At 42.3% G+C, this 16,879-nt stretch overlaps 1 protein-coding gene across 2 annotated transcripts in view; it reads left to right on the forward strand.

Moving 5' to 3' along the window:
- The first annotated feature begins 1,037 nt into the window (after positions 1–1,037).
- Positions 1,038–16,879, forward strand: part of ppp1r37 (protein phosphatase 1, regulatory subunit 37) — an 84,725-nt gene continuing 68,883 nt past the window's right edge. Inside the window, exons 1-2 of one of the 2 annotated variants that reach the window (XM_061878651.1) lie at positions 1,038–1,224; positions 1,283–2,363. In XM_061878651.1, coding sequence (XP_061734635.1) covers positions 1,739–2,363 — 625 coding nt within the window. In that variant the 5' untranslated portion in view covers positions 1,038–1,224; positions 1,283–1,738. Of the gene's footprint in view, positions 2,364–16,879 lie in introns of both variants that reach the window. The other variant, XM_061878650.1, reaches the window with a different exon arrangement.

Raw genomic sequence — 16,879 nt, forward strand, 5'->3', positions numbered from 1 at the left:
TAAGGTGAGACTTAAATGCTTCTACTGAGGTGGCATCTCGAACTGTTACCGGGAGGGCATTCCAGAGTACTGGAGCCCGAAATGAAAACGCTCTATAGCCCGCAGACTTTTTTTGGGCTTTGGGAATCACTAATAAGCCGGAGTCCTTTGAACGCAGATTTCTTGCCGGGACATATGGTACAATACAATCGGCAAGATAGGATGGAGCTAGACCGTGTAGTATTTTATACGTAAGTAGTAAAACCTTAAAGTCACATCTTAAGTGCACAGGAAGCCAGTGCTGGTGAGCCAGTACAGGCGTAATGTGATCAAACTTTCTTGTTCTTGTCAAAATATGAATGTAAGTTCATAAACTGTGAAAAGAAATGCAACAATGCAATATTCAGTGTTGACAGCTAGATTTTTTTGTGGACATGTTCCATAAATATTGATGTTAAAGATTTTTTGTTTTTGTGAATAAATGTTTAAAATTAAGTTGATGAATCCAGATGGATCTCTATTACAATCCCCAAAGAGGGCCCTTTAAGTTGATGATTACTTCTATGTGTAGAAATCTTTATTTATAATTGAATCACTTGTTTATTTTTCAACAAGTTTTTAATTATTTTTATATCTTTTTTTCCAAATAGTTCAAGAAAGACCACTACAAATGAGCGATATTTTGCACTGTTATACAATTTAATAAATCAGAAACTGATGACATAGTGCTGTATTTTACTTCTTTATCTCTTTTTTTTTCAACTAAAAATTATTTGCTCTGATTAGGGGGTACTTGAATTAAAAAAATGTTCACAGGGGGTACATCACTGGAAAAAAAGGTTGAGAACCACTGCATTATACAGTCTGATGGCTGTCGGTATGAAGGAGATTCCATCTCATAGTTATAGGACTTTTTTATCTTTTCATTTCGACTTTCTTTTTTACAATTATGACCTTTTTTTAAAAATCTGATAATTAGGACATTTTATCTCATAACTTCCACTTTCTTTCCAGCACTCGGAAACACTGCGGCCCTTGAACGCAGCCCGGGTGGTGCGACGTGCTGACGTCACGCCTGTGAACAACAAACGGTTGTTGGACTTTTCACAAGCTAGCTTACCTTGCGAGACTTGTCGCGGCGGCGGACACAAACACCTTCGTCCCCCTTTTTTTTTTTTTCTTCCTCCGGCTGCCCGAGCTCCATGTGACTGGAAACCATCCTCCCGTCTAAAGTGTGTCGAGCAGGTGTGTTGTCCGGAAGCCTGGAAGTAACATGTTGTGTGACGCCTGTTTTCTTCTCTAGCCGCCCGCTCTTCAAAGAAGCTCGTGATGTGACTTTTACAGCCGGACGGAGAAAGGGACGTAACATCTTTATTTTTATTATAATTTTTTTTTTTTTCAAGCCCAGGATAATGGACTTTGTCCGAGCGAGCATACACGGCCTTGGGTGTCATTGTTGCTGGTCAACTTTAGCCTGCAAGCTAACGGCAGCTCGCTTCCCAATACAGATGAAAGTAAAGCCGACTTCGATGACGTAATGGGGGCAAAAAAAAACCTGAATTAAGTGTGCAAAAGTTGTCTTTCTAGACTGTTGCATTGCTCATGTCATAAACCGGCATCTTATGCTGTGTTATTAATTACCTCTACACTGGCCCTCCTAATTCAAAAGGCAATAATTAATTGTATTTTTTTGCACCGACAAGGTTCCTGTCTGCCAAGGTTTGTGTAGTAATGACCTAGCCCAACCGGACATGAAAATATGAATATCGAAGAGCAGCGTTTAGATTTGTGCAACGCCAAGACCAAAGCTAGTGAAGAACACAACACCGGCATCATCAGCGACGGGGTCATCCCATGCATTTCCGAGCTGATCGCAGAAACGAACATCCCGGCCGAGACCATGCCTCAGCTCACTGACAACCTCCAGGCGGTGGAGGGGGACAACCACCAGGTGAAGGACACACTGGAGATGGACCAGGTCAATGGGAACCCCAATGACGGGGATCACAAAGACAATGGCGGCGTGGATGGAACGAAGGACGCCAAGGAGCCTTCGAGTTATGATGACGACGGCGGGGAGATGGACATGGGCGTGGATCTGAGCCTCGATGAGAGCGGCGTCTTGGAGGAGGCTGAGTCGACGCATGTCACGTCGCCGTCAGATGATGTTCTGCATGCCTCCGGCCATGTTGTCCAGGCCGGGACAGAGGCAGACGCAGTCCAGGCGGACACTGAGGTTTCTGTTGCCGAGCTCCAGACTGTGCTGTACCCCACGGTGGAGGAAGGGGACGAGAAACACAAACTGAGCGGCAAGAGGGTGAAATTTCCTTCGGATGAGGACATCGTTTCTGGAGCAGTGGAACCCAAGGACCCCTGGAGACATGGTAATGCCTGTTTGTGTGTCTATTCGCATATTGTGTGTCAATTAGGGCTGGGCCATATGGCCTTTTTTTAATATCGCGATATTTTTAGGCCATATCGTGATATGCAATATATATTACGATATTTTGCCTTGGCCTTGAATGAACACTTGATGCATATAATCACAGCAGTATGATGATTATATGTGTACACCTTAAAACATTCTTGTTCATACTGCATTAAAGGCCTACTGAAACCCACTACTACCGACCACGCAGTCTGATAGTTTATACATCAATGATGAAATATTAACATTGCAACACATGCCAATACGGCCGGTTTAGTTTTACTAAATTGCAATTTTAAATTTCCCGCGAAGTGTCCTGTTGAAAACGTCGCGGAATTCTGACGTGTACGCGTGACGTCACGGACTGTTACGAAATATTAGCGCTGCGCACACACACAGCTAAAAGTCGTCTGTTTAACCGCATAATTACACAGTATTTTGGACATCTGTGTTGCTGTATCTTTTAAAATTTGTTCAATTAATAATGGAGAAGTCAAAGTAGAAAAATGAAGTTGGGAAGCTTTAGCCTTTAGCCACACAAACACACAGTGATTCCTTGTTTAAAATTCCCGGAGGTGAAACTTTACTCTGGATCAGAGCGGTCAAGCGAACATGGATCCCGACCACTTGTCAACCAGCAGTTTTCGGTGAGAAAATTGTGGTAAAAAGTCGCCACTTACCGGAGATCAGCTGAGCTTGTGCAGTCCGTACAGCTGCCGTTGACTTCCATCAGACACTGGCGTCAACACACCCAAGGATACACCCTTCCGACTATCAGGTACTATTAAAGGCCTACTGAAATGAGATTTTCTTATTCAAACGGGGATAGCAAGTCCATTCTATGTGTCATACTTGATCATTTCGCGATATTGCCATATTTTTGCTGAAAGGATTTAGTAGAGAACATCCACAATAAAGTTTGTAACTTTTGTTGCAAAGAGAAAAGCCCTGCCTCTTCCGGAAGTCGCAGACGATGACATCACATGTTGATGGCGCCTCACATATTCACATTGTTTTTAATGGGAGCCTCCAACAAAAAGTGCTATTCGGACCGAGAAAACGACAATTTCCCCATTTATTTGAGCGAGGATGAAAGATTTGTGTTTGAGGATATTGATAACGACGGACTATTAAAAAAAAAAAAAAAGTTTAAAAAAAAATATGCCATTGCATTGGGACGGATTCAGATGTTTTTAGACACATTTACTAGGATAATTATGGGAAATCCCTTATCTTTCTATTGTGTTGCTAGTGTTTTAGTGAGTTTTAGGGAGTTTTCTCGGTCCGATTAGCTCTTTTTGTTCGAGGCTCCCATTAAAAACGATGTGAGGAGCCATCAACGGGTGATGTCATCGTCTGCTACTTCCGGTAAAGGCAGGGCTTTTCTGTTAGCGACCAAAAGTTATCGTCGATGTTCTCTACTAAATCCTTTCAACAAAAATATGGCAATATCGCGAAATGATCCAGTATGACACATAGAATGGACCTGCTATCCCCGTTTAAATAAGAAAATCTCATTTCAGTAGGCCTTTAATATATGCTACTTTTAAACTTTCATGCAGAGAGGGAAATCACAACTAAGTCAATTGACCAAAAGTGTATTTATTAAAGATATTAAGCAATGGCACAAACATTCAAGTCATTTCCAAAACATAAATTGCAAGACTGTCAGAGAAATTTTAAGTGTCAAATAAAAATGAGCTGCATAATCCATCCATCCATCCATCCATTTTCTACCGCTTATTCCCTTTCGGGGTCGCGGGGGGCGCTGGCGCCTATCTCAGCTACAATCGGGCGGAAGGCGGGGTACACCCTGGACAAGTCGCCACCTCATCGCAGGGCCAACACAGATAGACAGACAACATTCACACTCACATTCACACACTAGGGCCAATTTAGTGTTGCCAATCAACCTATCCCCAGGTGCATGTCTTTGGAAGTGGGAGGAAGCCGGAGTACCCGTAGGGAACCCACGCATTCACGGGGAGAACATGCAAACTCCACACAGAAAGATCCCGAGCCTGGATTTGAACCCAGGACTGCAGGACCTTCGTATTGTGAGGCAGACGCACTAACCCCTCTGCCACCGTGAGCTGCATAATAGGAAATCAAATAGTATTCGTCCTTCACTATGTGGTAGGTTACTCCGGACGTTATTAAATTATCTTCATTCTCTAGCGAGTGACTTTTCAAATGATGCTACATATTAGCAGTATTGCTACTTTTTATAGCAACGCTTTTGCCCCACACTTGACAAATTACGGTTGTCGGTTCGACATATTCCCACTTGAAGCCGAACCACCGCCAGACGATGGACCCCCTGCTGTTTTCATTGGGAATTAAGTCTTCCTTCATTTGTTACCAGATTCGCATCTTCTTTCTCCCGTATTACGACTCGTACGGCTACGTTAGCATCACAGCTAACGTTACCCAGTCTGCTACCTCTATGCTGGGCGAGAGCGTATACGTATGTGACGTATGACGTGACGTCTGTAAGTTTGTGCGCCTGCTTGTCTGTGAGAAGGAGAGACAGGAAAGTGTGAGAAGAGCCTGTAGTGTAATGCCCGCAGCTAAAAGCAACTGCGTGCGAACGTATACTAGAATATTACGATATAGTCATTTTTTATATCGCACAGAGACAAACCCGGGATATAACGTATATATCGATATATCGCCCAGCCCTAGTGTCAATTATATTTTTGTTTGTTCAACATATCCAGTTGGCTGACAGAAGCGCACTTTTGAGTTTACATGCATTTTGTCTATGACAGCCGCTTGTGTAAAAGCTCTTCTTTTTACACCGTTTTAAGTAGACATGTCCCAATCGTGGTCATATGTTCAGGACATACACTATATTGCCAACAGTATTTGGCCACCTGCCTTTACTCACTTATGAACTTGAAGATCCCATGGAATTGTCCAAAATGTTTTGGTATCCTAGAGCAGTGGTTCTCTACCTTTTTTCAGTGATGTACCCCCTGTGAAGATGTTTTTAATTCAAGTACCCCCTAATCAGAGCAAAGCATTTTTGGTTGGAAAAAAGAGATAGAGAAGTAAAATACAGCACTATGTCATCAGTTTCTGATTTATTAAATTGTATAACAGTGCAACATATTGCTCATTTGTAGTGGTCTTTCTTGAACTATTTGGAAAAAAAGATATACAAATAACTAAAAACTTGTTGAAAAATAAATAAGTGATTCAATTATAGATAAAGATTTCTACACATAGAAGTAATCATCAACTTAAAGTGCCCTCTTTGGGGATTGTAATAGAGATCCATCTGGATTCATGAACTTAATTCTAAACATTTCTTCACAAAAAAAGAAATCTTTAACATCAATATTTATGGAACATGTCCACAAAAAAATCTAGCTGTCAACCCTGAATATTGCCTTGTTGCATTTCTTTTCACAGTTTATGAACTTACATTTATATTTTGTTGAAGTATTATTCAATAAATATATTTATAAAGGATTTTTGAATTGTTGCCATTTTTAGAATATTTTTTAAAAATCTCACGTACCTCTTGGCATACCTTCAAGTACTCCCAGGGGTACACGTACCCCCATTTGAGAACCACTGTCCTAGAGCATTCAATCAATGTTTATTCATATAGCCCTAAATCACAAGTGTCTCAAAAGTTCAAAAAGTGCATTCACAAAGTTCCTTTCACTCGAACTAAGGGGCCAAGCCCAACTCCTGCAAAAAAACAACCTTACACCAAATTTCATTTTTTTATTTTCCTGAAGGAATCAATAATGTACTGTCGAAGAGTGGATGTGCGCAACCCGAGGGTCCCTGGTTCAATCCCCACCTATTACGAACCTCATCACGTCCGTTGTGTCCTGAGCAAGACACTTCACCCTTGCTCCTGATGGGTGCTGGTTAGCGCCTTGCATGGCAGCTCCCTCCATCAGTGTGTGAATGTGTGTGTGAATGGGTAAATGTGGAAGTAGTGTCAAAGCGCTTGAGTACCTTGAAGGTAGAAAAGCGCTATACAAGTACAACCCATTTAACTAAGGGGCAGAGGCCAACTCCTGAAAAAAACAACCCCACACTATAATTCCTCCTCCACCAAATTCCACACTCGGCACAATGCAGTCCGAAATCATCAATCAATGATTGTTTACATAGCCCTAAATCACAAGTGTCTCAAAAGTTCCGCAAAGTGCATTCAAAGTTCATTTCACTGGAACTAAGGGGCCAACCCCAACTCCTGGAAAAAAAACAACCCCACACCATAATTCCTCCTCCACCAAATTTCACACTCGGTACTATGCAGTCTGAAATCATCAATCAATGTCAATCAATGTTTATTTATATAGCCCTAACTCACAAGTGTCTCAAAGGGCTGCGCAAGCCACAAACGACATCCTCGGTTCAGAGCCCGCATAAGGGCAAGGAAAAACTGACAACCCAGTGGGTTGTCAATATGAATGACTATGAGAAACCTTAGAGAGGACCGCAGATGTGGGTGACCCCCCCCCCCCCCCCCCCCCCCCCACCCCCCTTAAGGGTAGACTGGATGCAATGGACGTAGAGTGGGTCTAGAATAATATCGTGAGAGTCCAGTCCATAGTGGGGCCAGCAGGAGACCATCCTGAGTGGAGACAGGTCAGCAGCGCAGAGCTGTCCCCAACCGATGCACAGATGAGCGGTCCACCCCGGGTCCCGACTCTGGACAGCCAGCACTTCATCAATGGCCATGAAATGTACCGTTCTCCTGGCAACCTCCAAAACCAGACTGGTCCTTTAGATTGCCAGATGGAAAAGCGTGATTCATCAGTCCAGAGAATCCGACACTTTGCACAGTTGTCGGCCATGGAAACCTATTCCATGAAGCTCTGCGTACTGTACGTTGGCTAATTGGAAGGTCAAATGAAGTTTTGAACTCTGTCACAACTGACTGTGCAGAAAGTCTTTGCACTATGCGCTTCAGCATCCGCTGACCCCTCTCTGTCAAGTTTATGTGGCCTCCCACTTGGTGGCTGACTTGCTGTTGTTCCCAAACTCTTCACTTTTCTTATAATAAAGTTGACTTTGGAATATTTAGGAGCGAGGAAATTTCACGACTGGATTTGTTGCACAGGTGGCATCCTATGACAGTTCCACACTGGAAATCACTGAGAGCCGGCCATTCTCTCACAAATGTTTGTAGAAACAGTATCCATGCCAAAGTGCTTGATTTTATACACGGGGCCAAGTGACTAGGACACCTGATTCTAATCATTTCAATGGGTGGCCAAATACTTTTGGCAATGTAGTGTATATATTTGCCTTTTTTAAAGGATCGGCTATTGGCTGTTGAGTTTTCGAGCCCAGTCTTTACATGGCTAAAGATCACGTGAAATATTCCTTCAAAATGGATACAAGCTAAGGAAACACAATTGCATTTCCATATTCCTCGTAGCATTCATGCTGGAGTTGCATGAATTCCTAGAGGCTGCGTGTCTTGCTAGAACACTGGCTCCAATTTAGGAGCAAGCTGCATTGAGCACGTCATTTAGAAGTCTCTTCTAAAATACTGTTTCTCACCACTATGGCGAAAGATAAACACATCTTCTTCCACATGTCATTATCACTCGAGGTCTGGAGGAAAAGGAATGGCTAAGCATGCGACACAAGAAAGTGATGGCTAGCCTCGATTCAAAGTAAGGGTGATCAATCCAGATCTTGGTACAATCGACACCTAGTATGGTATCAGTATACACAATATAAAAGTTTGTCTTATTTAAAAAAATGTTTTTCCTGTTTTTGTTACTGTTTACAAACTCGGTCAATAAGTCTCTGGATACAAGAAGGTTTTGAGGGCAAAACCCTAAACAGTTTATAGAGAGCCAATAGTTGTTTTTGCTTTTGTGTAGTTATTGTGCACTGACCGCTTTATTTAGTTTAAAACAATTGTATGTAGCATTCAATACCACACATCTAATTAGAGATGTCCGATAATGGCTTTTTTGCCGATATCCGATTTTCCAATATTGTCCAACTCTTAATTACCGATTCCGATATTAACCGATACCAATATATACAGTCATGGAATTAACACATTATCATGCCTAATTTTGTTGTGATATCCCGCTGGATGCATCAAACAATGTAACAAGGTTTTCCAAAAATAAATCAACTCAAGTCATGGAAATAAAATGCCATAATAGCACTACCATATTTATTATTGAAGTCACAAAGTGCATTATTTTTTTTTAACATGCCTCAAAACAGCAGCTTGGAATTTGGGGCATGCTCTCCCTGAGAAAGCATGAGGAGGTTGAGGTGGGCGAGGATAGGGGGTTGTATATTGTAGAGTTATTGCTGAAAGGGGTTCTGGGTATTTGTTCTGTTGTGTTTATGTTGTGTTACGGTGCGGATGTTCTCCCAAAATGTTTTTGTCATTCTTGTTTGGTGTGGGTTCACAGTGCGCCGCTTATTTGTAACAGTGTTAAAGTTGTTTATACGGCCAACCTCAGTGTGACCTGTATGGCTGTTGACCAAGTACAGATGCCTTGCATTCACTTGTGTGTGTGTGTGTGAAAAGCCATAGATATTATGTGACTGGGCCAGCACGCAATGGCAGTGCTTTTAAGATTTATTGGCGCTCTACGTCCGTGTACACAGCAGCGTTTTAAAAAGTCATAAATATTACTTTTTGAAACCGATACTGATAATTTCCAATATTACATTTTAAAGCATTTATAGGCCGATAATATCAGCAGTCTGATATTATCGGACATCTCTACATCTAATACATCATCTGATTAACAGAATACAGGTTGACAGTGCCACAAATCCTTTACCCAAGCTAAACATTTCTCTACTGTGTGTTTGTGTGTTTACTGTAAGCCACACTGTGTCCTTGCCACGGAATGAGCAATGCAAACACAAATGTGCTGCCTTGCAAGCACTCACGTCAACCCTCTTTCAAACAGAACTTTAATCTTACTTAAACACAAACAAGTGGGTAAGAAAACGGTTGGTCTTTTCGTCCAGCTCACCAATCGTTTGTGCAGCAAGAATTGTTTGAGGACAGACTAAGAACAATGGTGTTTTTATTCTTCCTCAGTCTACTTGAGGAATGGACATTTAGCTATTGATTATTCCTGAGAAACTTGAAGATAAGCTTGGTAAAGAGATAGAAGTAGAAGTAGTCTTGCCTACTGTACTGTGGGCGTATCTGGCTGCTGCTTGATGTGTACTTGTGTGCTCTCTTAACACTTATCCAGGAAGTTCATCCTGGACACGGCATAGCCTGCACTGTTTGTGTGCATAGGCTTGGCGTTATTGATCCAAATGAGGTGTGTTTAAAACTAAAGCACTTCAATCAAGCATGTCGTTAAAGGCCTACTGAAATGAGATGTTCTTATTTAAATGGGGATAGCAGGTCCATTTTATTTGTCATACTTGATCCATCCATCCATCCATCTTCTTCCGCTTATCCGAGGTCGGGTCGCGGAGGCAACAGCCTAAGCAGGGAAACCCAGACTTCCCTCTCCCCAGCCACTTCGTCTAGCTCTTCCCGGGGGATCCCGAGGCGTTCCCAGGCCAGCCGGGAGACATAGTCTTCCCAACGTGTCCCGGGTCTTCCCCGTGGCCTCCTACCGGTTGGACGTGCCCTAAACACCTCCCTAGGGGGGCGTTCGGGTGGCATCCTGACCAGATGCCCGAACCACCTATATCTGGCTCCTCTCGATGTGAAGGAGCAGCGGCTTTACTTTGAGTTCCTCCCGGATGGCAGAGCTTCTCACCCTATCTCTAAGGGAGAGCCCCGCCACACGGCGGAGGAAACTCATTTCGGCCTCTTGTACCTGTGATCTAATCCTTTCGGTCATGACCCAAAGCTCGTGACCATAGGTGAGGATGGGAACGTAGATCGGCCGGTAAATTGAGAGCTTTGCCTTCCGGCTCAGCTCCTTCTTCACCACAACGGATCGGTACAACGTCCGCATTACTGAAGACGCCGCACCGATCCGCCTGTCGATATCACGATCCACTCTTCCCTCACTCGTGAACAAGACTTCTTGGTACTTGAACTCCTCCACTTGGGGCAGGGTCTTTTCCCCAATCCGGAGATGGCATTCCACCCTTTTCCGGGCGAGAACCATGGACTCGGACTTGGAGGCGCTGATCATACTTGATCATTTCGCGATATTGCCATATTTAGTAGGATTTAGTAGAGAACATCCACGATAATGTTCGCAACTGTCGGTGTTATGACAAAAGCCCTGCCTCTACCGGAAGTCGCAGACGATGACATCACAAGTGTGTGGGCTCCTCAAATATTCACATTGTTTTTAATGGGAGCCTCCAACAAAAAGTGCTATTTGGGCCAAGAAAACGACAATTTCCCCATTAATTTGAGCGAGGATGAAAGATTTGTGTTTGAGGATATTGATAGCGACGGACTAGGGGAAAAAAACAAAAAAAAACGCAAATGCATTGTGACGGATTCCGATGTTTTTAAACACATTTACTAGGATAATTCTGGGAAATCCCTTATCTTTCTATTGTGTTGCTAGTGTTTTAGTGAGTTTAATATTACCTGATAGTCGGAAGGGTGTCTCCACGGATGTGTTGACACGCAGTGTCTCTGGGGAGTCGACGGCAGCTATGGACGGCACAAGCTCAGCTTTTCTCCGGTAAGAACTGACTTTTTAACCACAATTTTCTCATCGAAACCTGCTGGTTGACATTTGGTCTGGATTCATGTTCGCTTGACCGCGCTCTGATCCATAGTAAATTTTCACCTCCGGGAATTTTAAACAAGGAATCACCGTGTGTTTGTGTGGCTAAAGGCTAAAGCTTCCCAACTCCATCTTTCTACTGTGACTTCTCCAATATTAATTGAACAAATTGCAAAAGATTCAGCAACACAGATGTCCAAAATACTGTGTAATTATGCCATTAAAGCAGACGACATTTAGCTGTGTGTGTGCGTAGCGCTCATACTTCCTAAAATCCTGTGATGTCCTACGTACACGTCATAATTACACAACGTTTTCAAGACGAAACTCCCGGGAAATTTAAAATTGTAATTTAGTAAACTAAAAAGGCCGTATTGGCATGTGTTGCAATGTTAATATTTCATCATTGATATATAAACATTCAGACTGCGTGGTGGGTAGTATTGGGTTTCAATAGGCCTTTAAAAACAATGTGAGGATGTGAGGAGCTCTCAACGGGTGATGTCATCGTCTGCGACTTCCGGTAGAGGCAGGGCTTATCTCTTAACACCGACAGTTGCGAACTTTATGGTGGATGTCTTCTACTAAATCCTTTCAGCAAAAATATGGCAATATCGCGAAATGATCAAGTATGACACATAGAATGGACCTGCTATCCCCGTTTAAATAAGAAAATCTCATTTCAGTAGGCCTTTAATGCAGTATGAAGAAGAATGTTTCAATGTAGACACAGAATCATCATACTACTGTGACTATATGCATCAGGTGTTCATTCAAGGCTAAGGCAAAATACCGAGATATATATAGTATATCGCGATATGGCCTAAAAATATCGCGATATTAAAAAAAGGCCATATTGCCCAGCCCTACCTGATTATCAAAATGTCTGAAGTACACAGTATAGCTACTATGAGCAACTGTAGGAGTGCAACACTAGATTGTTGTCACAGTGAATGAATTGGACGTATCATGAGCTGCCTGGCTCCTTTCTGAACCTGAAGTCAGGAGGAACAATAGTCCGCCGCTGTGATCATGTTTCCTTTTTGGCTTGTGGACCTTTTGTCATACACTGGGCTGCCCTTGTACAGCCTCTTTAAGAAAAAAAAACTAGTACACCATTGGCGTAGTATTGTTTTCCACAACATCAAGACTTGCCATAAAACTTAGGTCGAGATGAACGTTACTTCCCAACTTGGCTGTGTTAAACTCACTTGTCTCTCGGCGGCTGGCAAGTTCAGTGCTGTATCAGGACAACAACGTATCACATTGCAGGCACGTGCTGTTATTTATTGATCAGACACCACAAACATTACAGAACCACAAGACATGTTAACAAGTCATACAGTAGAAAACATGATTGAGTGGGTAATAATCCTAACCATGCAACACTTTGGCCTACCTTGAGTTTTGTGTCGTCAGACTGACTTGGCACCAGGTTATTATTGGCTCTGTGACCTATGGAATGTTATTTGCTTGTGGCTGAGTACCAAGTGACAGACTGTTACTGTGCCACAGGTTGGTTCAGCTAAGTCTGCTGCAAGCACATGCCTCAAACCTTTGTTTGGTCCAATCACCTATGCGGTTTAATCACAATTAACATCCACTTGTGCAAAGATTCAACTGACCTAGTTGTTATTATTTGGAATAAGTCAGCAATGCCAACTGAGTAATTTTTCAACACATGACAACGCATTCTGAAAAGATTACATGTTTGAACACAACAGCATCAACAAAGCAAATTTTCAAATATTTCTGGTAATTTGTGGTAATTTCTGAAACCATCCTCAAGTCTGTTTAGGGCTTTTCTTCCCGCTTGTCAAACAGGAATTCCTTGCTTTCCCACTCCTAGATCTGTTCTACGGCTGACAAATATTTTTTTAATCCTCCACGTTCGCACACCTTGCACATCAAATGCCCCCTCCTTCCCTCCTACATTTATAAATAGAGCACTTGTACCCTCACATTACCATATGGTCCTATTCACAGGCATCAATTATGCGTATTGATGTATTTTGATCACTGATAATGTGGGGGATGTTTTTTGGAGGCTATTGTACTTTGTGAGACAATTTTTTTTTGTTGTTGTTGATGTTTCAGGAAAAGCTAACTCCCCCAACTAGGAATAGGCATTTGACTTGGTTGATATTTTGCTTTTGTGTTCTTGCACTAGTCAGAGCTCCCAGCATCCATGGAACAATCTTTCTCCTCCTGCCCCATCTCTGCCAGCTGTTGTGTGAATGACGTTGCTGTAAAGTCCTGGGAGTGGTGCTGCCGACTGGGGGCGTTCTAATTTGAACTCTGGCATGGGCATGTTAAGTAGGAGCTGGCAGCTTGCATTTTGTGCATTTTGTCGACCATTGATTTACCAGAATTGTCACTTGAGTCACACTGAAGTCGCTGACATTGAAGACGACATTGTTAAAGTTTGCTCTTTTGCTAAGTAATCAGTGTATTGTATTGGAAAGGGATTTCTGTGCAGTAATTATGCCACAGGAACTTTCCCATTTGGGTAAATAAATTCCACCAAAAACTACCTGGGTGGATTTAGTTTTTCAGTATTTTTTTAAGTTCCTGCCAGCTGGGTAGGACTTTTGGAAGGTTCATATAACCCTAATGGGGCAGGCTGTGCTGTTGGATGCTGATTGGTTAAACACAGTTGGGGATCTTCCTTAGACTTCTTTTTCTTTTGTATGGTATGCCAGCTGCACGGCGGCAGAGAGAAACGCACTTCAGAGGGTCATAAAAACTGCCATGAAGATCACTGGCTGCCCTCTCCCCTCCCTAGATGAACTGTACAGTGCCAGGTGCCTTAAAAAGGTCCAACACATCATAAGGGACCCATCTCACCCCGGACATAAACTTTTTGAACTGATGCCCTCGGACAGGAGATACAGGACAACAAAATGCCGGACAAACAGATTTAAGAACACTTTTTACCCAAGAGAAATAGTGTCGCTGAATACAAGACAATAATGACTGCGTGTGAGCTGTATGCTTATTATTTTTATTTATTTATCTATTTATCTATGTTCTTATGTTTTTATGTGTTATGAATTTGCACTAAATTATTTTTGCTTACACGTTCATTGTAGAATGACAATAAAGATATATTTTATTCTATTTTCGAGCATAGGACCACTATTACAGAATGCTGGACGACCTGTTTTATTTCCTATTTTTTGTGTATTTCTCTTAAAACCAACTTGACAACAGAGAGATAGAAGAACGAAAGGAATGACCTGCACTAACCTTTTGTGGGGCATCTTTTTTCTGAACTACTATGTTGTAGTGTTTTTACTCAGCCATATTTTTTAAACTATATACAATTTAATGTTGTTGATTATTTTTTCAAAACTTCATTTCGATACGCAAAGCTACGAGAAATTGACAGAAACTTTTAAATGTATTTACTGAGGAGTATGAAGTATCCAGCCAGACTCAAAGTAAGGACCTCAGCTGCTTACTCCTTTGAGACTTAGTTGGAGAAATGTGGAATAAAGGAAGCAGTGCATGATTGGACCGAAGGTAAATGATATCAAATATGAACTACTTTAGTGCATGCTGTAAAAGTAGTCAGTGGCACTCCATTTGTGTAGTTCATAGCCTCAACCAGAGTGAACAGAATGCTAACAAGCTAATACTAAACCCAATGTGTTCGTGTTGTCGGCGTGAGATAAACACTGACATTTATTCTTTACATGTTATTTATAGCTGAAATGGACCTAGAGGAATCGCTTGACCCTCGCGAATTCCTGATTTACAGAGGGGACAACTTTGTAACTGTTGGACATTGCGGACAAAAGCCTGACTTTCATTAATATATCAGTCCACTTCATTTTTTAAATCATATAGTTTGCATAATATTGCTTTGTATTTCATGTAGTTCCTTTTTAGTAAATTAACTCTGGCCTAATATTGTCTGTTTATTACATGGTATTTGTGTAGAAATATACTAAAGCACTCCTCCATATGTCATCAGCCTGATTTGTATAAACTACCCTGAACCGTGAAATGCGGTGGAAACACCAACCACACACTTCTGAAGGAACACATTTTGCAAACTACGAGTGAAATGTCTTCTTCTGACACGGCAGATTAAGCTCACACCACACGGCACACTGCGCCACTATGGTGCTATTTATTCTTTGCTTACAACAGGCGCGCACAAATATGCGACCATGCCATAGGGGAGGGTAAGGTTGAGAAGCCAGGCACCAACACAGGCCACAACACGGAGAGCATCGACAAACACAGAGATAAGCCTTTATTGCTATTGGCTGATTTTATCGGTTGATTTGTCATTGTCGGAATTATCATTGTGACGTAACTGCCATTGGTGAACGATAATTATCGGCCCTCTGTAATATAGAGCATTCCTACTTTTTATTGATTTTTTTTTTTTTGATCAGACAAACTTATCATACATAACTGGCAATTGGCAGTCACAATACAGGCAAAATCAGGGTTCCAGTTTTTTTCAAATCAAATTAACTGTACCCACTTGCTGGGAACATAGCTTAATGTTGCGGACTGTGAGTAAATATGTAAGACTGAGAGTGGATTAATTTAGGCTGTTTGCACCCCAATATGTCCATATGCTGTTTAAAGTATTCTCTATTAAACCTTCAGCACTAAATCATCACTGGTTTGCTCGATATAAAATTGGTGAAGATAGCTAATTTCCATTGCAGCAACCTAATCTAGCAAGACGATTGTTTGTTGATTGTGTACTACCTGCTCCATAACTAGCTGTTTGCATGTAAGTCAGTGACTTGAAAGTTCTCCTGCTCTTTGTGTAGTGTTTTAGGTTTATGAAAGTCAACGGATTCCACTTGTGTTGACAGCAGAGCAGGCATTCCGCTGTAGTAGCTTGAATAATATGAAGCTTTTTGCTGTAGATCGTGTTTATCCATCCCATCCATTTTCTACCGCTTATTCCCTTTCGGGGTCGCGGGGGGCGCTGGCGCCTATCTCAGCTACAATCGGGCGGAAGGCAGGGTACACCCTGGACAAGTCGCCACCTCATCGCAGGGCCAACACAGATAGACAGACAACATTCACACTCACATTCACACACAAGGGCCAATTAAGTGTTGCCAATCAACCTATCCCCAGGTGCATGTCTTTGGAAGTGGGAGGAAGCCGGAGTACCCGGAGGGAACCCACGCATTCACGGGGAGAACATGCAAACTCCACACAGAAAGATCCCGAGCCTGGATTTGAACCCAGGACTGCAGGAACTTCGTATTGTGAGGCAGACGCACTAACCCCTCTGCCACCGTGAAGCCCAGATCGTGTTTACTGAAGTTTAATTTATTAACCAACTGGCAAATCAAGAACTCTTGGAATTCTGGTACTTAAGCCCACACTTGTCATGGCACTACCTGGGTAATGATGAATGATAAATGGGTTGTACTTGTATAGCACTTTTCTACCTTCAAGGTACTCAAAGCGCTTTGACACTACTTCCACATTTACCCATTCACACACTGATGGAGGGAGCTGCCATGCAAGGCGCTAACCAGCACCCATCGGGAGCAAGGGTGAAATATCTTGCTCAGGACACAGCGGACGTGACGAGGTTGGTACTAGGTGGGGATTGAACCAGGGACCCTCAGGTTGTGCACGGCCACTGCCCCACGCCGTCAATCTTTTCTGACTTTTATTGAGTGCAGGTTGTCTTTTATAGTGCAGCAGTGTTGTGATGGTGTATAGATGCAAAGGAATAAAAGGAGAACATGCGATAAATGAAGGACTTTATCAAGGTTGCATGTTCTGATTTTTAAAAGTT

The sequence above is a fragment of the Nerophis ophidion genome, linkage group LG18 (assembly GCF_033978795.1).
Source record: "Nerophis ophidion isolate RoL-2023_Sa linkage group LG18, RoL_Noph_v1.0, whole genome shotgun sequence".
Taxonomy (NCBI): domain Eukaryota; kingdom Metazoa; phylum Chordata; class Actinopteri; order Syngnathiformes; family Syngnathidae; genus Nerophis; species Nerophis ophidion.